General features: G+C 36.7%; 3 protein-coding genes across 13 annotated transcripts in view; 1 reads left to right on the top strand and 2 right to left on the bottom strand.

The window, feature by feature from the left end:
• The window catches only part of CLIP-190 (Cytoplasmic linker protein 190), a 53,981-nt gene extending 35,491 nt beyond the window's left edge, over positions 1–18,490 (bottom strand). For 5 of the 11 annotated variants that reach the window (XM_076113672.1, XM_076113678.1, XM_076113677.1 and 2 more), the window contains exons 1-2: positions 18,149–18,451; positions 17,508–17,812 (exon numbers count right to left, since the gene is read on the bottom strand). In XM_076113672.1, the coding sequence (XP_075969787.1) occupies positions 17,508–17,751 (244 nt within the window). In that variant the 5' untranslated portion in view covers positions 17,752–17,812; positions 18,149–18,451. Of the gene's footprint in view, positions 1–474; positions 702–17,507; positions 17,856–18,148 lie in introns of those variants that run through there. The other 6 variants (XM_076113680.1, XM_076113681.1, XM_076113675.1 and 3 more) reach the window with 5 other exon arrangements.
• A 370-nt stretch (positions 18,491–18,860) lies between these two features.
• On the top strand, positions 18,861–22,043 carry pelo (pelota mRNA surveillance and ribosome rescue factor). The gene is made up of 7 exons (XM_076113671.1): positions 18,861–19,050; positions 19,218–19,461; positions 19,719–19,973; positions 20,231–20,453; positions 20,831–21,023; positions 21,480–21,586; positions 21,687–22,043. The coding sequence occupies exons 1-7, from the start codon at positions 19,010–19,012 to the stop codon at positions 21,782–21,784; spliced, it is 1,161 nt and encodes a 386-aa protein (XP_075969786.1). The 5' UTR covers positions 18,861–19,009; the 3' UTR covers positions 21,785–22,043.
• A 77-nt stretch (positions 22,044–22,120) lies between these two features.
• LOC142972489 (pescadillo homolog) lies at positions 22,121–24,799 on the bottom strand. Its single transcript, XM_076113670.1, has 6 exons — positions 24,631–24,799; positions 24,313–24,546; positions 23,832–24,203; positions 23,017–23,740; positions 22,574–22,770; positions 22,121–22,427 (listed from the first exon to the last, which is right to left on the bottom strand). The coding sequence occupies exons 1-6, from the start codon at positions 24,652–24,654 to the stop codon at positions 22,155–22,157; spliced, it is 1,824 nt and encodes a 607-aa protein (XP_075969785.1). The 5' UTR covers positions 24,655–24,799; the 3' UTR covers positions 22,121–22,154.
• Positions 24,800–26,405: the final 1,606 nt, after the last annotated feature.

Here is a 26,405-nt window from a genome sequence, read left to right as displayed (position 1 = left end):
CAACTAACTACTAGTAGATATATTATTCCTATTAGACAGTGTTATAATATCTAAACAGTTAGCACCTGCCCATTAGCACAATTTAACGGTTCACGATTCCACTCAATAACTAGGAATAGATAATAATTTGAAATTGCATACAAGTCGTGCACACGACATTCATTTGCATGAAATATTCGCAAAGTTGAAATTATAAATTCAGTTATCAGAGGAAAACATGTTAGCAAAAAAACAACGCGTGTGTATAGGGAAGTTATAGAGCCAATGACATCATTTAATATTAAATTTATTATCGCTAAATATTCATCAATTGTATTTTTAATAAAAGTAGCAATGCTAATTTTATTCATATTCATCACTCAATATTAAGTTTTGGTTTTATGGGATTATTATGTAAGTTTATGTGAACTTTTGCCTCATCTTTAAATGAATAACAAAAATATTTAGATGCGTTACTGAAAAATCTAGACTTACCAGAAAAGCTTATTTTCGTTTCGACCGGCATTTTTAAATTTCCAGGTTTAAATTAAATGTGTGAAAATTCTTCAATACTTCTCGGCGGTGTGAAGACGAAGCGATTGAGATTTTTGAATTCGTGTATCCTGCGCGATGCAGATGCGCGGTTGACGTGTGGAAACGCGCGACAGAGGCGATCGCCGAGTGTGCACTGGCGGCCGGCGCCCGGCTACGTCGCGCCGCCGCCCTCGCGCTCATACCAACCTCTACGTTACTTTGTTTTTGTTTTCCCGGTACACGCCCGACACCCCTGGCGCGGGGCGGCCCGCTTCAACCCTAAATATACTGCTTTATTTCTGCTATTTTGTGTAATTGTGGGCTACTCAAGTACACCAAATCTACTACAAAGGCTATCAAGATAAAGAAACTGCGGGGAAAATAATAAAAATATGTACAATAGTATTATGACGGCCGAGGTCTGCGTACTTTGATACAACAACATTTGCTTCGCTATTCGTTTGTGTAATGTTTGCACAGTTGTTATTTTTAAATCTTTATTGTTTACACCTAGGAGACCGCGCAGAAGTCATTTAGTTCCACCAGCAACCTTTTTTACTCAAGGGTATTCTTAGAAAAAAAGAGTATGTTACTTACTTTGACACTAATTTCACTTTGATAGAACATTTTGACACTAAAATTATTAAATCAATTCAGAAGACTTATGGTTATAGCGTAGTAGTTAAATTGAAGCCGTTAATTTTTGGTTCAAGCGGTATCTACGACTCTACGAATAAAATATGTCTCTAGAAATTGATTAAGTAATAGTTATTATTTATAACGACTTACATAGCCATTTTAGTTAGAGAACTACATTGAGTGTCGTATTTTTTCACGGTAGAGCGTCTTAAAGCGGGCTCTCCCAGCAGCATCATAGTAAACAATTTCCTTTGCTGATTGAACGAGGTCTTCTCAGCAAGTGCAATATAATTACTGAGGCATAACGAAGAGAATATTCAATTACTCTGATGAACAATTAATCCAGATTATTCCGGATTAACCTCTCCTTCCATGAGTCTGTTGAACTCTACGATGAAGGAAAACATGAGGGTGTGTATTGATTTAACTTAAGGCTCTCTCAGAGAAACGTTCGTTATATTTCATGGAATGTAAGTCAAATACCAGGAGTTATTAAAATACTTAGTGTAGAGATTTAGGATTTTCCGAGGGTCAATCAATGAATCAAATTAAGAGTCATTGCGAGTGGAAACTACACTCTTACGTATTATAATATTAATTGGTTATAAGGTTATTCATAATTCATTAATAACAACATTGGGCCTTTCTGTTTTTTATGAACACAATAAAATTTACAACATTTTGGCAAGAAAATCTTAACTTTACTTTATCAAAACTAGGGAATAAAATATCTAATATAAAATAGAGGAAACAGTACAAATATTTGTATTTTCTATAAACAGCGATAGAATAAATAAACATACACTTATCGCAAAGTTAAGATAACACATACTACGAATTTGTTACTCATCATTTAAGTACCTAGAGGAACAATGACAGTTCTGTACAATACAACACGACATTTCACTTTGAGCGCGTTGTTTAATTATCTCCTAATAAATAACTCTGATGGCTATGAGTTTCAAAGGGTAAGGAATGACATTAGACGTCCACCGTGACGGTGAGACACATGAAGGTTGAACCAGCCACGATTTCTAACAGGTCAAAGAAAGTGCCCGAGGTTGAGTGATTCACTCACGTCACCGCATCCTGATGGAAAACACATTTCAGACGCTTTTGTGGTCGTGAGACACTTGTCACTACAGACAATTGATTGTGACAATTCAGTAAACACAGCCCCGGTACCTTTCACTGCAAGTGACCTAACAATAAACTAATTTGCTGTCAGAAAGCGAGCTTGGACGAGGCAGAGGGAACGAGTAGCCATGTATTAGAGCGGTCAGCGAGCTTATGCAACAGCAGACAATAAAGTTTAAGCTTCCTTTCACCATGAACAGATAGTGAATACCAATAATGAGTACCGTCCAATTCCTCTACATTGTTGTTAGTTGTGTTATTACAACCAAGCCTAAAAAAGAAATCGGTCTCAATTTGTAGTATGTATTTTTATTCCCACAAAGACATATATTATTGTGTATTAAATTAATATTATATTCGCACAGTGACAGACAAATCAATTTTGAAACTTTTCCGGGTCAGAAGTGTTAAGGAGAATGTTTATTTAAAACGCAATAACCTGTACGAAGTTTTTATCGGCTGTAAGTTATAGGTATGCGATAGTTATAAAAATAATACTCATATATTTTTTATAAATTCCACCAACAAAAAGTCTGACTCACTATAAAAACTGTAAAGACATGTCAACAACTAAGCTTTACCACAACTTTTATTACATCTAGTAATAAAAAAATCCTTTAATTGTGAGCGGGTAAAATATAATATAACAGAAGAAAAATAATATGTCACATCCTGAGGGCACGGTTCCCTGAGTGAATGCTGAGTCAGCCTCTGCTGAGCCGAGCTATTCGCCCCTCGAGGCACGCAGAAGCTGTTGAAATTATCTTTCGCGAGCTTGTAAGGACGAACATCACTCGACACACTTCCAAGTCTCGTGAAAATTTTATCGTTCACGTTTCTTTTTACGAGTCATTTGATTACAGATATTAAGTACACATACTCGAAGTTATTGTTAATGGCCATATTTATGTGTGATTCAACATTGTGTGAGTATGTATTAAGAAATAAGTTTTACGTCTCTGTACGCCATTCTTGGGCGTAAAATATCTTTAATAACCTTCCACACTGTTTCGAGACGTTCAACGAACTAATTCGCTACAAGAAACGTGATAATGAATAAACTTCATCGCGACAAAAAAACGATAAAAACCGGTTAATGACGAGCGAACCGCATAATACAAAATGTACAATTCGTTGCGCTTAGTGCAACATAATTAACGCAGCACCGAAGTATTATGTACAAGAGTTGTAGGTATGTGGTAAGCAATGGCAATGGTAAACAATATGTTATGAAGTATTGACTTTAAACAGCGGGCTTTGACCGATAGATTGGAATCCAAACAGAGCGCGGGCTTGTGGACCGAGTTTACAACGGAAAGCACGTACCGCTCGTGTTCCATGCCATGTGAGGTCTAATTTATAGGACGTTGAAAAATGCCACTGCACAAAAACATTGCGTGGAAATCGATTTAATCGGCACGAGGAAAAGCAAGTCAAAAAATACAAAGAAATAAATGAAATCTTTAAGGAAATTACTCAGAACTTTAACATCCAAAAGGTTTTAATTTGACGTGAAGGAGAGAACAACGAGTAAAGAGAGAAAGAATTGGGCAACATTGAGAAAGTGCTTCACAAAAGGAAAGTATATAGAGTACAGATACGATACATATAGACAAGAAGTTACTTGATGTATTACCGTTACTTTAAAACTAACATTAAATAACACTCAAATGTGACGTTGTTTAGCAAGACTGGAAAAGTGTTAGCTGTTGCATAATAAAGTAATAAACTTTCAGATATGGTTATTAAGTGGCTGAGAATTTTCTTCATGGTTGATAATTACACAAATGTTATACAATGACTTGTAGCGGCTCGCTACATACAGCGACATCAACTGGTACCAGCGCGCAACCAACCACCACGCGCAGTGTAACTGACGTCACAAATCCTAGATCGCGCTATCGAAGTTTGCACTGCAACTGACTATATATACAAGTTCCCGACGACAAGAGTCGGGCAGCCTAGGCCCACCAGGCACGATCACCTCGCCTGCTCGGAGGATCCTCCCTTTGTGCTGGAGGAACATGATCACCTCGTTCCTCCACAGTGGTGACCCCGACGTGATTGGAAGCAGCCTTCACGAAGAGCAGACCAGCAGCAGCAAACCTTCGCACCCTCATCACTCCTCACTCCTACAGCAGCAGTCGTACAACTCCAGCCAGCATCTTCGGCCACACCAGGGCACTCCACGAACATGTCGCTCACGCACATGACTGGCATACCCTGCGGCCTCAGCGGCATCCAACCTGGGCATCATCGTCACGCTACTCTGACGCACCCAGGGCACCGCAACGCTTCGTCTCGACTCACCGCAGACAACAAGCAGCTCGCCCCGACTCACTGGGGACACTTCACCGCACACCGCACACCGCACCTCTCCGACGCACTGGAGTTAGCGGCATACAGTTCCGACTCACTGGGACTTGCGGCATACAGTTCCGACTCACTGGAACTAGCGGCATACAGTTCCGACTCACTGGGACTAGCGGAATTCGAGTTCCGACTCACTGGAACTCATCAATGCATGGCACTGGAGAGACTGCCTGACATGAAGAGAAGATCGACCTACGGTCTGAGGGGGAGTGATGTAGCGGCTCGCTACATACAGCGACATCAACTGGTACCAGCGCGCAACCAACCACCACGCGCAGTGTAACTGACGTCACAAATCCTAGATCGCGCTATCGAAGTTTGCACTGCAACTGACTATATATACAAGTTCCCGACGACAAGAGTCGGGCAGCCTAGGCCCACCAGGCACGATCACCTCGCCTGCTCGGAGGATCCTCCCTTTGTGCTGGAGGAACATGATCACCTCGTTCCTCCACAGACTAAAATAGTTGTAGGTTGGTAGGTTCTATAAACTAAGAATAAAATTTTGTGGGAAATCTTCCAAAGATATGTAAACACGCTTGTCACCAAGTAGGTACATAACAATGAAAACGAATATTAGCAATCTCATAATAATATTCGTATGGCTTATCGAAACTTTGGCAATAACACGGACGCTAAACAAAAATGAAGAGATCGTGTTACCGTGGGACTGTGCTCCGAATTTAGCGCGTCGAATATTGGAGTATAACCTCTACTGATATCCTGTTCCACGTCAAAAGACCTTGTATAAAAAATACCACGACAGCAATACTCTTGTTTTAAAATGTGTTTAAAAACATTTTCCTTATTAGCAAATTAATTCGATTATGTAGAAGTGAGCGGCGCCAGTTAAATAGGTACTTAAATATGTGCGTATTTCCCAGTACACCAATTAGATTACACGGATATTGCTATAACTTGAGGCTTTCGTTTTCCTGTAGGGTTGAGCGAAACGACTAAGAGCCTACCCTTGGTAGATGCAAAGAGATTTTATCAGTTCTTCCTAACAATAATAGCAGCAAAATGTTTGCCCTTTGCCCACTAGTCCCAAAAATTAAGGGATATAAAAAAAGAATCCAAATTTTTGGGTGATTTTCAACAAGCTGTAACTCCGAGGAAAATGGTCGTACAGAAAAAATAAAAAAAACAAATTGTAGCTTCAAGTGTCTAATTTTTAGATATGACCATGAAAATTTTTTGTCACGGCCAGGTCTGGAGAAATCCAACGAAAACTACCAAAAAAAAATTTTTCAAAATTTTTTCCCTCCTAAAAAAAGGTCCACGGGCTTCAAAAATTTTTTTTTGATTCTTTCGTTCTAAATTTCTTTTAGAAAATTTAATCCTCTTTAATTTGCCGTATTCAAAAAGCCTGTACGACGATTTGCCACGGAGTTATCGTCAATCAAAGCAAAAAAGTTATTTTTGACTTTGATATTCAATAACTCCGGAAATAATGATCGTACAGGAAATCAAAGGAGGGTTTTGAAAACTGCACAATATTCTCTATAAGAAAATGTAAACATCTTTTAAGAAAAAAATTTTTTTTGAATTGAAACCTCGGACTGAAAAAAAGACAAAAATTCGCGAAATTAAGGATATTTGGATAACTTGGTATAACTTTGGATAAAATCGATGAACGAAGAATATAATCGGTAATTTTTCAACCTCAAAGTGTCCCCTAATATCCCTCAAAAATTCAAAGCGCTGCGATTTTTTTTTCATTGTGCCCCGAAGCTTCAAATTCTTTGTTGTTGCAAAAATCACCTTTGTGAGCAATTTTGTGATTTTTATTCATTTTTTTAATGAACATTTTTTTTTCTCTCTAAAATCTTTATTTTTTCGATTAAAAAGCAAATCGCAAAACGAGAGATCGTCTATCGCTGCCATGAAGTCAAAATCGAGATTCGTCAGTCCATAAGACACTGGTCCACTGTCTACGACCCCAATCGTGATGGTCATGCGCATAAGCCAATCGGGCTCGACGATGTCGTGGAGTGAGCATAGGCACGCGATTTGATTTTTAATCGAAAAAATAAAGATTTTAGAGAGAAAAAAAAATGTTTATTAAAAAAATGAATAAAAATCACAAAATTGCTCACAATGGTGATTTTTGCAACAACAAAGAATTTGAAGCTTCGGGGCACAATGAAAAAAAAATCGCAGCGCTTTGAATTTTTGAGGGATATTAGGGGACACTTTGAGGTTGAAAAATTACCGATTATATTCTTCGTTCATCGATTTTATCCAAAGTTATACCAAGTTATCCAAATATCCTTAATTTCGCGAATTTTTGTCTTTTTTTCAGTCCGAGGTTTCAATTCAAAAAAATTTTTTTTCTTAGAAGATGTTTACATTTTCTTATAGAGAATATTGTGCAATTTTCAAAACCCTCCTTTGATTTCCTGTACGATCATTATTTCCGGAGTTATTGAATATCAAAGTCAAAAATAACTTTTTTGCTTTGATTGACGATAACTCCGTGGCAAATCGTCGTACAGGCTTTTTGAATACTGCAAATTAAAGAGGATTAAATTTTCTAAAAGAAATTTAGAACGAAAGAATCAAAAAAAAATTTTTGAAGCCCGTGGACTTTTTTTTAGGAGGGAAAAAATTTTGAAAAATTTTTTTTTGGTAGTTTTCGTTGGATTTCTCCAGACCTGGCCGTGACAAAAAATTTTCATGGTCATATCTAAAAATTAGACACTTGAAGCTACAATTTGTTTTTTTTATTTTTTCTGTACGACCATTTTCCTCGGAGTTACAGCTTGTTGAAAATCACCCAAAAATTTGGATTCTTTTTTTATATCCCTTAATTTTTGGGACTAGTTTAATAGATTTTGTTTCCTCTTGCGGTTTGAAAGAAATATTTTTTGGACTGTTATTATGATTGTTTCTTGATCTCATACCCAATAAATGTTGTTATTCTAACATTACATTTACAGTTTATAAGAACAGAAAGTGATCTAATATTTTAGAGTGGTGGTTCTGGACGATCCACTCTGGACCAAAACTAAATGACTCTTTGATCGAAATCATGAGATCTTAAAGCGGTGAATAAAATTTTACATACTGAAGTTCTTTATTTTGTTCTTTCTTCTGGAATAGCAGAAAGATAATAAATTTTCAAGTTTGAAAAATATTTACTGATGACCTTACTATATTTAAGTTTAAACGCTGTAACATGAAAATATCTATCTTTATCGCAGTTTCCTTTATTATCTATTCATTCTATTCATCAGTTCAGCATAAATCAATATTTCCAAAGCGTTGACGTCTAACAGGATACTTTACAATTCAACCTATTTGTTCACGTTCTTCTGAAATATCTCGAAGCCATAGACGACATGAATAAGAAAATTATGCGCATATAGATGCGTACGATCTGAATATACACGTAGTTATTGTTGTGACGATTTTCCACACCTGCGCGCCGGCGCGTCGTGGCTCTACGGCCGGCAGACCGGAACACTTTCCAGTAATGATTTCAACATACTCGAGTTACAGGAATATCGAATCACCTGCGGGCAACAGCCGCTCGCGACACACCAGGATGTTGCTAACATGTACATAGAATTAACTTACATCAGTTAAATAACGGATAGACGATACGATTACTGTACACTTGTAGCGAAACTTACGTAAAAAATGCATGTACTTTTTGAAACTAAAAGTAATGAAGCATAACAGTCGGCTATTGAGACACGATCACACGACCGTTTATCGATTACTAAACTGCTATTATAATAGTCGCTGTCTAGAAACATTCCAGTCTCTTACGTACTCTTGACGAATTTGAGCTAGTGTATCCTATGTACAATATTATGTAGGATTGAGTATGATATCATTGGCGGACATGAATAATGCAAACGCGGCCTTGAATTGCTAAGATCAACTAATGTCACAATTTTCTACATAGTATAAAATAATAACATATTAGACCAGAAATTAAAAACATTGCCTTACAGTGGCAACTGAAAGGTCTCGTGTTTGCAAAGTTAATATTTGAAAGATACTAATTTGTTACGGTGATGTAAATTACAAGTGCTAAACTCAAGGTGACAATTTTGATGGTAATGTTTCAATACTCTGTGAGTGAGAAACGTATCGTCGCAGTACTTCCCGGTAGTGTATCATTGTGCAATACATATAAATATTCGTTTGTTCGCATTTAACATTAGGCAATAAACAGTACAATTGTGTCACTGCCACAAGATCATTGTTATATTATATTTAGCACGAAATCTGTTCTAATCTCCATTGTGGTCGGATAAAATCCGCTTCTAATTATTGTTGCATTAATTCACATAATTATTTATTGTATATTAATAATTAAATGATAATATGCGGTTATAACATAAATATTATGATAGCGAAAATAAACAATTTTATACGTTCGGGAATTTACCCACTGCTATCTTCTCGAGAAAAATGTCATCAATTGATTTATTCGTCGCAATGCATTTTCAAAGATATTCACTGCTCGACATCTTTTGGAAGACATGAAAAAGTCAAATGTTATCAAAACAATGACTGAGAATTGTTTATTATAAAGGTTTTATGAATAAACCTAAGTATCAATAATCAATTGTTATTGTTGACGCAGTGTAATTGTTAGGCAAGTCAAATTCCCCAATGACAAACGTAATGTGTCATCTTGAGACGAAAGTATTGCCGTATTACGATGGTCCATTGAAGTAAGGGGATAATGTTTTACTTAGAGAGCTATGAATAACTCGCAAAGTGAATAACTGTGATCTTTAAACCCTACGTCACGGCATTCACAAAGGCGAAACACGTGACCCAGTGTTGTATTTGCTCATTAGAGAACAACAGTCTGTAGACAATGAAGAACAATTTGACTGCTAACTGTAATCAAATACAACTATCATAACAATGCTAGGTGTTTGTCAATATGTTAGCACGTCCCTTGAGGATGTTACAAACAGCTTAAGGAACTCCACTCCAAGAGCAGACATATGCCCGTTAAATGTCCCGGTTATAGCATTTAGTCCACTGGGACAGACCCTTGTCCATTTATTGAACCGATGTACAAATGGCCTTTGACGATTGTGTCTATTTGTTTGGACATACCAGCACATTAGTAGCAAAATGATAGTTGACATTTAAAGGAAATGTCAGACTAAAGTGTTTCATTCCTATAACATTCACGCTCAAGGCAGACTACTTGCGGATTCAATATTGTAGTGATTGCTAACACGCAATGCAACCATCGACCTGCAGTTGATAATATAATTATATGCGTTTTAACGATCTTGAAATTTGATTGGCTGTGCGTGCTAGATAGTGTGGAATGTAAATATAAATAGAGTAACACAGAACAAACATGATGGAGTATATCGGTCGGTTGCGATCAAAGCGGCATGCTTTATGAATCTTGATTACGACATCCGTGTAGATGATATTAAACGTTACAAGTATTAAATGACCGCGGTTAAAACATTAATGACTATATTGGCAAAGGTTTAATTATTTCGGCGGCTTATATTAACGTTTTATTAAAGCCAGGTTTTATCAGTAGATCAGAAAGTGTGCGTCTAAAACAGTACGCTCACTTATTATGTAAACGCGGCATGGTGTAAACACAATAATAAAAAGAAACTGCCTCTGTGGCGCAGTGGTTTAGGTCGCCACGCCGATACCACTGCAACGGGAGGTCGTGGGTTCGATTCCCACACGGGACAATTATTTGTGCGATCCACAAATAATTATTTCGGGTCTGGTTGTGCTTTGTGTCCGTTGTTTGAATGTTTGTAAAAGTCCCCGCGACACAAGAGCAATTCTTAGTGCGGGAGTTGTCTTTTTAAAAAAAGAAAAAAAAGAAAAAAGAAACCATTGCGTGATTTATGCTTCAGTTTTGGCGACGTACAAGCCTAATGTTACTTGCTAAACTATCATATTTGCATAATAAATAACTCGTGATTGCTACCCAAATGGGAAATCGTAAAAGGACAAAGTTTTACGAGTAAAAAATATATTTTCATCACGCACTCTCCTCGTAACGTAAATGGAGGGCTTGGCACTGAACTGTCAGTCATGGCAATTGATTGATGCGACACCTTGAACAATAGATGGGTTTAGAAAGGCTTACTAACAAACAACCCAGCAATAGTAGTTTTAATACATTAACTTCTCCCGAAATGTTATCTCAGAGACAAATACTTCCTACCAACTAGTTTATTTTCAAATTCTGTCAAGATTAGATCGATTGTCTTAAGTCTTAACTGTAATACATAACACTGTTTTCTATATTATGTATCTGCGACGTTAAAGTAAGTGATAAGCACACGTCAAACATCGTAATATAATGTGGTAAACAGCTACGCTAACTTGGAATTTACACAAGGGAATAAAATGACATACCATCCTGATACAAGTTTTTGCGTAGAGTACCTACATTTTCTTTAACGTCTTAGAAATCTCAGAATACGTCTTCGACATAAAGTGGGCGTTTTCTCAACAGCCTCGGAAACGGAGATGGCCGTACGGACTCAAGACCTTTTACAATAATAGCCACCGAAAGCATTCAAACGAATACATACATATTATGCGAAAACCATTTTCGTTTCGTTTCATCATTTCTTAATATTAGTGAACAGTTTGTTTTTATATTAGAAATTGAGTTTGAGAAATATTGCTTCTATACACAAGAGAATGTAACATCGTATCTAATACAAAGTGGATTACTTAGGATCAACGTCTTGACGCCATAGCGTAGAACAAACGTGTTTACGACATTTATATAGCAATATAATAGTCCTTAGGTGATTGCAGTGAGCTATCCGTTGGTCTGCTGGTACTCTAGCTAAACCGTTAACCCCGGTTAACTATAGCAACTCGCGCAGAATAATAAACAGCGTTGAGTCTGTCAACTCCCTGATCAGTCAAGCAAATAAACGAAGCTTGATCGCAATTAAACGCTCCTTGCCTTTAATTCCTGATAACAATTCAAGTCTCAAATAGGTAATTAAAATAACAAATTGGCTATTGAAATCGTTTATCAAAGTAACGACCCGTGGCTGCGGGTGACATATAAGGTCACAGAAGTAACAGGACAGACTATAGAAAGGAGACCTTTAAGGTTAAGCGAATTTGATATTACAACCTTCACGGGATTTATTTGATCTTATACGAAGCCTCTCTAGCCATACTATTTCTAAGGGTAAAATCTGTTATTATGGCCAATAGTTTCCGCAGGAAATCCACTCGTAAAATTATATTGCAATCATTAATCTATCTGCGGTTTGTAGCAATATCTTAGGGTCATCATTCAGAGATATACCTAGAAAATTTCGTTATTTTTTAGTCAAGTAACACTATTATCTGTTGACTACGTCTTAATTATAACAGTAAATACATATGTGTATATTAATATGGAATCAAGAGCGAGCTAGAGTTCGCTCTCAAGATGGAAGTACTCTTACAATATAAATGACCGTAGCTAAAGCTAAATAAAGGGCACTACGGATCCTTGACAGATGCATAATGTAGTATCCTCTCTCAGACTGCCTAACTAATGCCAGAGCAACCCTTTCGCTTTGTAGATCTGCAGACGATAAGTCAGTGATGCTTTCTACGCGTTCCTTTTACTCACAGATTAGCGTGGAAGCGGGATTACTAAGTACTTATGTATATTTAAGTCAGCCCAGTTGGATTATAACGTTCTTAGAATACAAATGCGAAATTACATCCTTTTCAATCATCGTGACCGCTTCAGCGTGTAACAGATTATTTTAGATTAATCTCTGCATTATCTCTTACAAAAGTTACTTACAACTCACAGAAGCGTCCATAACAAAAAATCCTAAATATTTCTGGACGTTTATTAAACAACGTAATAACACTAGAGCCTTCCCCAGCACGTTGAAATATAATGATGAAACTTTGTCTTCGGGGGAGTCAATCTGCGAAGCTTTCTCCTCTTATTTCGTTTCCAATTTTCTCCATCCTACTTTTAATAATATATCTTCTCAAAACTATTCTCCATCTTCTACAGAAGCCACTGAGTTCTCTGACATCTCTGGTATATCCGTCAAATCCGATGATGTAAAAAAGTTACTTACCACACTTGATGTGACCAAGGCAGCTGGCCCAGACAACTTATCACCAAAATTACTTGTTCACTGCGCAACGTCTCTGGCCACACCTATTACCTATCTCTTTAATAAATCTCTACTAACCTGTTGTATGCCTAGGCTATGGAAGTCAGCCTATATTACCCCTATCCATAAAAAAGGTGAAAAAACGGATATAACGAATTATAGACCGATATCTAAGCTATGTATTATAGCTAAGATATTTGAAAAAATAATACACACACAGATTTACTCGGCTCTTAAAAACTCGTTTAGTCCTTACCAACATGGTTTTTTAACAGGAAGGTCCACCGTTACTAACCTTGTCATTTTAAATGACTTTATCACAGATGCTATGGATAGGGGTAATCAGGTTGACGTAGTTTACACAGACTACAGCAAGGCATTTGACCGAATTCCGCACGACACCCTGCTTTCGAGGTTATGCAGTCTGGGTATACGTGGTGACTTACTTAGATGGTTTGCCTCTTACCTGGAAAATCGGTCGCAAGCTGTAGTCCTTAACAACTATATTTCGGGATGGGTACCCGTTCCAAGTGGATGCCCTCAAGGTTCCTTGTTGGGGCCCTTGCTGTTCACTATTTATGTAAACGACATTGAATCGTGTCTCAAGTTTTCAAATTTACTATGTTTCGCCGATGATATGAAGATTTCATCTGTCATATCATCGACGGAAGATAAAATTGCGCTTCAGGCTGACCTTAAACGTCTAGAGGAATACTGTCGTCTGCGTGAACTCGACCTTAACCCCGCGAAATGCTCGGTGGTTACATACTCACGCAAAAAATCTGTTATAGCAACCGAATACACTTTGGGTGATGAGCTACTTCCTAGAAATAGTTGTATCCGTGACTTAGGTGTCCATCATGACGCTAAATTGATTTTTGAATCTCACATTAACGCAATAATTGCCAAAGCATCGAAATCGCTGGGGTTCATAATGCGCCTCTCTAAGTGTTTCACCGAAGCCAAAACTTTGAAAATTTTATATTGTACCTACGTAAGGAGCCACCTTGAGTACGCATCTCAAATCTGGAACCCATGTTACAATACATATATCAATAGAATTGAAAATATACAGAAGAAGTTCATTAAGTACTTGTGCTTCCATCAAAGAGTACCATACCAGTCAGAAAATTATCTACATTTATGCCGAAAGTTCCATCTGTTGCCATTAGTAACTCGCTGAGAGATCTCTGATAGCATTTTCTTAACTAAAATCATCAACAACGACATCGATTGTCCAGAGCTCCTTTCCAAACTGCACTTTAACGTTCCTTCCAGAACCAGGTTCAATCCGCCTTTGCATGTTCCCTTAGCCTCAACCAATTATCGACAGAATTCGTACCTATTGCGAGCGTGTAGAAGTTACAACCGTCACTGCAAGCAACACGACATTGATCCGTACACCACGAGTGTAGCCACAGTAAGGAGGTGCCTTAGCCTAGACTTCTTTAGAAATGTAGCAATAAATGCATGATTACTCTGTAATAGCTATATCAAATATTTTAAATCTTTATTCTCTGGTTGACGCGTAATTAGGCCATTAGTAATGAGAATGTTCACAATGTAATATATATGATATCTCTATAAGTGTGGGCTTGTAAATGGCTGACAGTTTGCCATACTAAATGTATACTTATATTATGTTACATCTAGCTGTAAGCCTTCCATATTATATAAATAAATAAATAAATAAATTATTCATTCCTACGAAGTGCATTCTACTCTTGGAGTTGAATGGTTTATTAGATTTGTGTATAACAAAGCATCCGATGAACAACGTCGGCTGCGCAGGCGCACGTCACGCACGCCCGCGGAGAAAGTGAACGAACTACACGGACAATGGAGACTGACGAATTGTAAGAGTCAAACGAACAAAACATGAAAATGCTATTCTCGGCGACGATGCTATAACGTTTATTCGTAGCCAACCGATGAAATTAATAGCCATCCTTGACACGTATCGTAGTAAAAAGGAAATTGCCGACACTTAATTATTGTTTTTTGAGTATTTAACGTTTATTGCCAATTTAAGAATTATTTTATTTCATTTATTAATACAACCTGATGAAAATCGAGGATTAATCGTCTCATCGGGTAATAATTTTACCAGTCAGTAATTAAGGCAGAGAACAATGAGACAATGAGATTACTTAATACTAACCAGGCAATGCAAAACAATCACACAATTGATTTTTTCTAGCAGTAATAAAAGTAACGGTTCATAAAGGTGTAAACTAAATAGGCAAAACACGAAGGTCGTATTGAGAACCGGTACAGTTTTAATGCTATAACAGGAATGATTTTTTGCCAATCTCTAGCTGGTATGGCGTCGTAAAAACAATAAACACTGGACGTATACTTTTAAAACTGGATCATGATGTTTTTTGTGCGTGGAACTGACACATAACTAACGGTGAGACGACTGCGTGTGTAAAGTATGTCACGGTTAATGTTGAGCTGTGATATCTGATAAGAAAGAAGAATATAATATTTTATACTTTTACTTGACTTTGAACTAATTAACCGCCTCTTTGTTGTTATGTGTTAGCAAACAGTAGTTCCTTAACTCACTGTCCCATTATCTTTTATCCTTTACTTCTATTAAATGGCCTTTTCGAACTCTCTTCAGTATCGACCATTCATACTTTTTTATATAATATCAGCTTATGTCTTTACAAGCACTGTACAAAAAAGTGCATGCCCCATTTGAAGTTTGTTTTGTTTACTTGATTCTATTCTTAGTATTTACTTATTAACTGTGTTTACCAGTTAATTGCATTCATGACTGGCTATTTAAAAGGAATTCACGCTGAGCATTTAATACCGCGACGTTTGCGCAAACGTTCCAATTTGTATTTTTGTACCTACTAATGTGCAATCAATGCTTATTTCACGTTTCGCCATTAACTTGAATTTCATCATTAGTAATTCAAGTATTTGACGCGTCATCAATCTGGGTAAATACCAATTGAATGTAAAATAATTTGACGTCAATATTTTTTCTGTAATTACGTTTGTATGTTAACTATCGTTTAATAAGCTCTACTGCAGAGAGTCTTACAGGAGAGATTACCTAACATTAAGATAAAAAGAGTATCAATACCGTAATATCAAAATATGTGAATTTTTAAAAGCTTACTCATGCTCTGAAGTGAAAACGATGATTGCTGCTACGAATCGGACAACGATGATTGGTGGTGCTCAGTCACGAGGCGGCGCAAATCGACCATCGGACACACCACTGGTGAAACTCACCTAGGTATATTATAACACGAAAAGATACTAAACAATAAAACTAAAACATTTTCACTTTCAATCCGATTGCTTGGCATTTTAACTTATTTTTATTAATGATACGGAAAGGTGACTATTAATATACAGCTGATTTATGACGATTCGATTATATTTAAAATCAGTAATAAACGTAACTTGTTTATATATTCGATAACAAGCATTTAGAAAACTGGTTATATTTTATTCAAGGTCGGGCAATTTTGATGAGCATTCTTGATCACCGGTGATATTGGTGAGCTGAGGTCACGCTTATGCATCTCATCGATATAATAAGAAACGATGACCTAACGCAACACTTATTATTCAAGAAAACGAAGTCGCCGGCTTTCCTTATCTAAGTATACACACTGTTTTATCCTTTTTTTTGTAAATTCAGATAATAAATAAGCTAAATATTATAAAATACGCGAAGCCAAAGGATAGAGATTTTATCTTATCGTGTATTACATCAGTCGTTTACGCACGTCGTTTATTTTTTGTACTTGCTTATGAATGACTGACCAACTTATTTGACGAAGACGGTAATTGAACGTAGAAGGAAAACTAAATTGAACTCAACATAAAAATGTTAATATGTAGGGAATCCTGACGGCAGCACTCTGCAGTTGCATTGCGTATCCGGAGACTTTAAAAGTCGGTGCCGCGTCGACTGAATAAGTGGCAAAATGGATAAAATATGACCTATGATGTAAGTGAACATCTTTAGTGAGTTGGTAATGCAATATTAAGTTAAATAGCTCGATATAATCTACACACGCGCAGAATGGACGCTGCGTCGTAATATCGTGATACACGTACATGAGTCTGCAGTCTGCAGTAACTGGGCCACAGGCTCATTGCAACATGAAGTGAACAATGCAAAATGCAACCACTTCAAGAAGATTATAAATTATAACAAACTAAATATTTATACTAACACAGTTTATCTTTGGCCAGTTCATATTACTTATTCCACCAAAGGCTTTATAATTAATGAGCTAAGATTACATATCATTACGAAACATGCAAAATTCGTAATTCGTAACTTTAAAACAGGATGTAAGAACATTGGCAATAAATTAGCCATTCCCCAGTGGCCTTGTGTGTCTTTAAACCTCATTAGATGTAATAGGATTGGCAGACCAATGTATGGAGCCAAATTGTAGTTGACAGTTTGACAACTCATTACTGTAAAACTCTGCCTTTATATGATGTGCGAAACGCAGTGATTGCAAATATAGAAAATAGAAATTCAGCGAAGAGGCGGAAAACTGATGTTTGTAGAGACATCTACTGTATAAAATTGTCAATTGCAGTTTGTAATCAAAATATAATATTCTGTAGGCTTCCAGGATTTACCCTACAGTGCCTAGTTATAAACATTTTTATAACGTTAACTACAATACTAAGCTTTGCCAAGGATAGGGATTTGTAAAAGATTAAGATACTCACCAGTTCTAGGAGAGATTGGCACAGCAGGTTTCGGTGCAGAGTTTGAGCAGAGCCGACCAATCTTGGAGGGTGGCTTTAAGCCAGATGGTTTTGGTAGTGATGATGGTCTTGTGGAGTCTGGCTTGGTAACAGTGGAGGCTGCAGTGGTGCTGGCAAGTGATGCATTGTCTGAAGACGTGGATGACGGAGGTGCAGGTGGTGTGGTGGCCGAATCCGGCGACAGGGTTTCTTGAGTCTCACTCATTTTTTTTCACTTTTATATCACTTAAAACTGACACTTTTTAGAATCTAGCTACATTTTATTTCTGAAAACGAATTTCTCTATAGAAACAACCGGCCACGACGCATCTTAAATCATCGTGCGACTAATATACTAAAAATATCGCGAGTTCCCGCGCAATAAGACGACACGTAATCTGGATCACGGCCAGTGTGTAGTAAATAATGATAAACAAAAATTATGCGACGTAACGTCCGTATTTTTAAAAATATGCAACGCGATTAAAATCAACACGTGCATATAAATAATAATAACATTATTTCAAAATATAACAATAGGGTCTACGTGTTAGAATACTTGATCATGTTACAGAGAGTAACGAAGCAAGCGTGTTATCTAAAAAAAAAATATAACGGCATACCTTGAAGAAATGGAGCACGAAAAGTGCTACCTGTAAGGCAAAGAAAAACTCGCGAGATTTTTACCGCTCGACGGGACCAGCTGAGCTTGACCGTTGACGTTATCACTGCCACTACACACACATTATCTAATTATATCTAACGGACCAATATCATATTTTCAAAAAATATAACACAAAAGTTTTAGTTAATACACTGCACATAAGGTTTAAAAATTAAAGAAACTGCCAAGTATCAATATAAAAACAATTACAGCAATGCAATCATAAAACTCATCCGTCCTCCCTTTGCTTTGCGTTCAAAACTTCAAAGTTACGTTTTATTCGTCTACACTTGGGTGCCACTTCTTCCACATAACAAGATACGTTTAGTTATGTTCACATGAACTCAGATTTTTATTAATTTAGATCTTATCCATGTTATTTAAAAATCGTTTTTTTTCATTACTTTACATCTAGATGTTTGTAAAAAGATTATAGCTTGGACAGTCTCAAAGCTAATTTGACTTTTATTTGGGATATAAGTCAGTGTGCCGTGAAGGAAATTTACAGTTTTTTAATTGCTACACAAAGTATAATACTTTCAGGCTATTCAACTATTTTATGTAGGTTTCATTTTGATTATTTACAAATAGGTTAATACCATGTAAATACGATATCGTTAAAAAAAATCACTTGATTACTGCTTTGACAGTTAGCGACCGCTGGGTTTGACAATTGAGTTCAATTGACGGCAAAAGTCAAAGTCAATGCAAATTGCTTGGTCTTGATCTTCGTCATCGAGCAGATGCTGGATTAATTTTATAATTTTCATAATGTGTGTGAATAAATAATGCAATAATAATTAACAGCATTAAATACAAGATGAAGCTTGTGTACAAAAATATTGAGAAAGATGGCTGCGGGTAAGTTGACTCGTCTACTTTTATATTTTAGATGTTGCACTTTCATGTTATCGGCTAATACAAAGTTTTCCCATGCCTGGATTATCCATAACTTTTAAGTAACAGCCTTTAATATACAGTAAATATGAAGATAAAAAATATTTTTTATACAAACAAACCTTTTCCAGGAGCATTGCCCTTATCCCTGAAGAGTCAGAGGATATGTGGCATGCATACAACCTCATCGCGCAGGGTGACGCGGTGACGGCGTCCACAGTGCGCAAAGTACAAACAGAGTCATCCACAGGCTCCTCTACCAGTAGCAGAGTGAGGACCACTCTCACTATCACTGTAGAAAATATTGATTTTGATACACAAGCATGTGTACTCCGGTTAAAAGGTCGAAATATTGTGGAAAATCAGTATGTGAAGGTAAAGTTTCTGACATAATTATTAAATATACATTGTATTGTTAGTAAGTAGAGAAACTAGATTTAGTTCCAATACATTTAAAATTTACTTTCACTGTAAGTAATAAACCGAATAAAAATCTTACATAACTTTCAAAATGAACCTTCAAATAAGAAAGAATGCACTTAAGATTATAGAACTGTATTTCCAAACTTCAAAATGAATAGAGAAAAAAATGAATGTTGCACATTTCTCCAGCAATTTTAATATCTTTTCAGATGGGGGCATATCACACCCTAGATTTAGAGCTAAACAGAAAGTTTACAATGCAGAAGCCATTATGGGACTCTGTAGCTTTGGAACGGGTAGACATGGCTTGTGATCCAGCTGCCTCTGCCGATGTAGCTGCAGTTGTGATGCAAGAAGGTCTTGCACATGTTTGCCTGATTACACCGTCTATGACATTAGTGAGGTCCAAAATTGATATCACAATACCTAGAAAGCGAAAAGGATTTGTGCAGCAACATGAAAAGGTATGTGTCTAATAATTTAAAACTATACTTCTTACTGTATTCTTGTGCGAATCATATTAGTTTCACTAGAAACACATAAACTAGCTAGATACTTGTAAAAGACAGAAAGTAACATTATAAATGTTTGAAAAGTAGTTGATCAAGCAATAATAAAACATTACTACTTAAAAATGTTTTACTTCCACAGTTTCTTTCATACCTTAATTAGAATAAACATTGGTATAACATTAACTAATCATATTTTTATCAAATTTCAGGGTCTTGCAAAGTTCTATGAAGCAGTAATGCAAGGTATCTTACGGCACATTGATTTCAGCATTGTCAAATGTGTGATCATTGCATCCCCTGGGTTTGTTAAAGACCAGTTCTTTGACTACATGACCCAGCAGGCTATTAAAACTGATAACAAAGTACTTATTGATAATAAAAGCAAATTCTTGCTGGTCAAAGCTTCATCAGGATTTAAACATTCATTAAAAGGTAAGCCTCTATGATTGCTATTATTATGATCAGAATGTGGTGTCGAGTCTTTTAGTGGTTGCCAATACTTTGTCCACAATATGGAATACAAAACATTTTTGGTTGGCTGCTAGGCACCATAACCATTTCTTTAACAAGCTGATATGTAACTAATTAAATGAATTAACAAGTGTCGCTGTGATGTGCATTTCAGTTATTACAGAAGAATATGTTAAAATTATCTATTACACCAGTTAATTATCTATCTTATCAGGTGCATGAGTAATAATAAGTATGTTTAAATTCTACAAAACAACTTCACAATTAATTACTTTGTTACCTAGAGTAATCTACTTCTAGTATTTTTTGTGACTAATGGTTATTTTTTCTACTTTCAGAGGTGCTTCAGGAGCCAGCTGTGATGGCGAAGATATCCGACACGAAAGCCGCAAGTGAGGTGAAGCTGTTAGAGAGCTTCTACACAATGTTGCAACTTGAGCCAGCAAAGGCTTTTTATGGAAAGAAACATGTTGAGCGCGCCAATGAAGCACTAGCCATTGAGACACTCATGATTTCTGACAAGTTATTTAGGTGACTTAAATTCCTACATTTTATTCTATTTCTTTAATTATTAGTAGTATTAGTTAAGCACTTAACATCTCAATATAGGCATATTTATAGAAAGATCAATGTAGGAAACAATCTCTTACAAAGTTACAAATGTTATGTTTCTAAGTATAATACTGCTTTTGTAAACACTCTCAATCTATACTAATATTATAAAGCTGAAGAGTTTGTTTGTTTGTTTGTTTGTTTGTTTGTTTGAACGCGCTAATCTCAGAAACTACTGGTCCGATTTGAAAAATTCTTTCAGTCTTAGATAGCCCATTTATCGAGGAAGGCTATAGGCTATGTATCATCACGCTACGACCAATAGGAGCAGAGTACCAGTGAAAAATGTTACAAAAACGGGGAAAATTATGATTCTCTTACGTGACGCAAGCGAAGTTGCGCGGGTCAGCTAGTATTTTTATATTTCTTTCTCAGGTGTCAAGATATACAGATACGAAAAGAGTATGTAGCTCTGGTAGACTCAGTACGAGAAAATGGCGGTGAAGTGAGGATCTTTTCTAGTATGCACGTGTCTGGGGAACGTAAGTAATTTCTAAATGGTTTTGTACATAAATGCAAATATATAGAGTACTTTAAATGAGCGTACGTATGCGTGTACATTGCATATTCTTTGTTCCACAGAATTAGACCAGCTGACTGGTATTGCGGCGATCCTGCGCTTTCCAATGCCAGAGCTGGAAGATAGCGATGCAGAAGGCGACGATAGCGATTCTGATTAGGATAATAAATTATTATTTATACTCTGTGGTCGATCCACAACGAAATAGACATGTTGATCTGCTCAAGTTAGCATTTTACTTAGAAACAATTTATCTACATTGTTTTATTCCTAAATATTTGTGGTACTCAATTCTTTCTTGGTACTCAATTTATATCAAACATATGTTATAAGCCATATCTACTAGTACCAAAGTAATTTTGTTGCTTCTATGACTTTTATTATATTGTATTTCCTTGTTTAATTGTTATATAAAGAAAATGTCCTCATTTTTTTATAATGTGATGTAAATATTATACTATAAATAAATTAGCACAATACGAAAATAAAAAGCAAATATTTTATGTGAACTGTTTATTTATAATTTGAGTTCAAGCTGATGCTTCTAGTGCTTGTTTCCTTTGCTTGCGTTTTTCTGTTTTCTTCTCTTCCTTAACTTTTTCGTCGTGAAGACGTCTCTTCTTTCTGAGCAGCCATATTTCCTTCTTGCGCTGTTCCTGGCCAGCCTTCATGCTCTTGTAAAGATTCCTGTGCTTCTTACGCACAAGTTTCTCTCTCAGCCTAAAGGCCTGTTTGTCTTCTATTTCCTTTTGATAAGGATGCTCCTTGTGTGGTACTCCGGCAGTGACAGCCATGGCCTTTTTCTGTAAAGATAAAAAAATATTTTAAAGAAGTTATCCTAGGCTCTAAAATCTGGATGATATTCAGGGGTCTATGGAATTTTTAGAACAACAAACATTAGAGGTACTGTAAATAACATTAATTGTGACAATTATTTCTGAAGACATACCTTTTCCTTAGCTATTTTCTTTTTCTCAGGGTCTACATCACCATCTTCCTCCTCAGAGTCGGAGTCTTCCTCAACTTCTTGTTGGTATTGTTTAGCTAAAGCTTCTTCAGTGTCACCGTCCTCTGAGTCTGGTTCCTCTTCATCCTCCTTGTCTTCATCACTGGCTTCCTCTATGTCACTGCCAGATTGATCATCATCTGAAAACAATTAATATCATGAAAAACCTGACACATATCATGACAAGTACAATTTTTTTAACCTATGACTGTCTTACTGCTGCGTTAGGTTGTACTCCCGAAAGTAAATAATAATATATCTCTATTAAAAAGTGGACTCAAGGCCTAATCCCTCCCTCATTACGGGAGGAGACCCTTGCCCAGCAGTGGGACATTAATGGGTTAAATTTATTTATATATATTTATTATTAAAAAGTTGACGATTACCTAGAGGCTTGAAATCAGGATTATTGAGTTCCTTCTCTTCAGGGGGAATGTAAACTTGATCTTTAGTTTTGTCAACAAATGGTGACAGGTGAGGAGGCAAAACTGCTCCCATCAAATACTTGTTGATAGGCAGCAGTGTCCTTGCATTGACACTGTCAAACACCCACTGAGGTTGGATATAGTAGCGGGAAATGTATTGTTTGTCCATTGATGGCCTGTCAACTATTTGATATGCAATACTCTCATCTGTTTCATCAAATGTGGCTCCTACAAAGTGGTCCTTGTCCCAAGACACTTCACCACCAAAGCAGCGAATAATGAACACCAGCGGTTCTCTGGGCACTTCTCTGTTGATGAAGAACTTCAATCCTTTGAACATTGTCTTGAGTTTTTTAACCTTTTCTGCTTCTTGCTTGGCTTCTTCTAATTTTTGAGGGTCTTCATCTTCTGTGTTGAAGATATCCATTTCTGGCAACTCCTCAGCATCATTGGCACCAGCCACTCTGGCTAAAGACATGTTCATGGCTGCAATCCTCTCTGATACATATGCCTGCTCATCAATCAGGTCTTTTTCAGCATCAGCTGAGAAGGCTGCAGTCAGTTTAGGCGGATATACCAAGTTCAATGAGTGATAAAGCTTGAAATTAACAAATCCAAGCATCATTGTGTAAAATTCAACAAATGTGGACATAATTTTGAAGTCTACTTCATCCTTGTTTTGTGGCTGAAAATTAAAAATGCAATAGTTAATAATTAGTTACTGAGAATAGCTGATTGTTGAAGTTGGAATTATAATTATGAAATTAAGTATTTACCTGGAATGAGAAATGATGTGGTACAATCCAAGTAATAGTCTGTCCTTCCAGTTCAACCTGGTAATAATAACCTTTGACAGACACAAATACTTTCCGGAGTGCTTTAGCAGCAATGACAGCATGCATAAATTCAACTGTCAGTCTCCTACAAAGCATAGACTGGTCTCTGGGTACTTTTTTTAGTGAAGGGAAAGTACTGAAGAGGAAGCATAATGTGAGACAGTCATCCAAGTCACGCAATGCATCTACAAATGTAGGGTATCTCTCCTTCACAATGTGGTCTATGTTTATCTCGGGGTAATCACGTAAGAACTTCTTCATCTGTCTGTATTCTCGCATAGCACGCGCGCGACGGATCTTTTGTTGGTAAACCTAGAACAATTAACATTTGAGTAAGCAAGGTCTACTAAGTAGCGAAAAAATTACGCATTTTTCAAACACGACGTTTAAAATCTTAGTTCTGTCGGCAACAAATACTTACTTTCAATTCTCTGAGCTTCCATATTATAGGTTCGTGAAGTAAAAACTTGATGTCCTTAGTGTGATATAATGTTTTGATACCGCCTGCTCCTTTCTGGGCCCTCTTACGGTTGCGGGGCTCCCTGGGATATATACCTTTCAAAATGCAAATACGTCTGAAATCTTTCAAAGACAGCTGTAGTTTCTTCAGAGCAGCTTTTCTAGTCATAAACTGTGCTCCCTCTCCGGATGAATACTGTAAGAAAGGAAAATTTTGTTGGTTATTTCAATAATATAAACACGTGTTGAAATGACGATGTAATGAAATATGTGCACATACCTTCTTCTTCTTTTTGGAAACCATTTTGTCTTAAGGATATAACTTTATTTTTGCTAAAAAGCCCTGTTTAGATTTATAACACGTTTATTCAAATAATAATTTGTGTTTCAGATCATATTCGCAGTATTGAATGGTCCAAGCAAGCGTGTTGCTTTTTGTCAATGTGACTTTGACATTTATGATGGTAGGAGTTACCAGCTCGATGTAAATATTTACTTATAAGCGTTTGAGTCAAAGGCTTTTGATATACTTTGTATCATAAAAATAATATCAATTATCCTTAAACTTTTATGAGATTGTTCGGTAAGTCATTTATGCAGTAAAACAATGATTTTTTACAGATTTATTGGTATAAAAAAATAAATAGTAATTAATTTAAACAATGTTTCACATCAACTGTCAGTAGTTTCTTCTTCTTGAGTACTTGGCGATGTCGTGGTTGTGGTAGTAGTTGTTGAACCCTGACTTTGAGCCCACATGTTTGGATCTACCATCACGTACATTGGATAAGAATAAGCCGAAGAAGGCCACATTGGTGCAGCCTGTGCCATAACTGAGCTTGCTGTATCTTCACTAAGTCCAGCATCCTTTAAAATACTCATGGCGTTAGTGTAGGCAGACATCATTTGTGGGTAGAAAAACTGGAAAGGAAATTGGAAAGGATATTGCGCAGCAGTAGATGACGGATCACATTTAGGCGTTGTGGTTTCGGCTGGAGTGGCTGGTACTGGATAAGCATATGGATAAGATGCTACAGGACCATTGTCTCTCGTCGGTACAGGTAGCGCGTAAGCGTACTGAATTGGAGGGTTTGCGGCAGGGCTAGGCAAGACAGTGCGTTTTTGGATTGTACTTTCTTCGTGCGGCACAGGAAATCCTGGATAAGGTAGAGGTAACGCTGCTGCATGCGGTTGAGTGGCAGCAACTTGTAGGAAGTTGATCGGCTGATCAACTACCCACTGTGTCTTCACACCGGAATCTTCTGAAGCTGCGACGAACAGGTCTCCCGTTGAACCATCACTTGAAGGTTTCACGTACAATCCATGCACAGGAGCAAGATTAGGAGTACCCCAGTAGGCAGGGTGGCCCCACACACAAGAAACAGTAAGAGAAATGAGGACGACGCTGCTGGCGGCGTTCATTATTAGTTGTCTTAACTACTGAGTCTTAACTTTGCCAGAGTAATGAATGATCATTTTATTGTCCATACTCGTTTTATACTAATTGAATAAAAAGTAGAGATAAGCGATGAGAAACTTAATCATGTTTAGAAATCTTGTACATTTCGTTTAAGCACGTTCTTCTCACTTATTCCAGATAAATTATCTATCTTGTAAATTGATAACGATTCCGTGATGTTCTATCTCTTGTAGATAAAATAGATCAGATATTGGTTATCACGTCATAAGTCATGTATTATGAAGGTCTTGTAGACAAAAGACGTAAATATATGTAGGTAGTAAACAAATGCTTTGGTAGATACTTGAAAACATTAAGTACCTAGGTATGTAGATTTATGTCAATCAATCACGATAATCTGTAGGTATTCACTACGGAGTGCAACATCAACGAACAATATTATCATGAATTGCCACACCTTTTTCACGTGCTTATTATGGCCTAGATGGACAATATACTTTTCTAGTCTAAATAATTAATGTCTGCAATTTGGTAAATTGATCTAATACTTTAACTCTTTATTAGTTACTAGCTGACCCGCGCAACTTCGCTTGCGTCACATAAGATAACGGGTAAAAAATTTCCACGTTTTTGTA

Source organism: Anticarsia gemmatalis, chromosome 4, assembly GCF_050436995.1.
Source record: "Anticarsia gemmatalis isolate Benzon Research Colony breed Stoneville strain chromosome 4, ilAntGemm2 primary, whole genome shotgun sequence".
Taxonomy (NCBI): domain Eukaryota; kingdom Metazoa; phylum Arthropoda; class Insecta; order Lepidoptera; family Erebidae; genus Anticarsia; species Anticarsia gemmatalis.
This window is presented reverse-complemented; position numbering and strand designations above follow the sequence as displayed.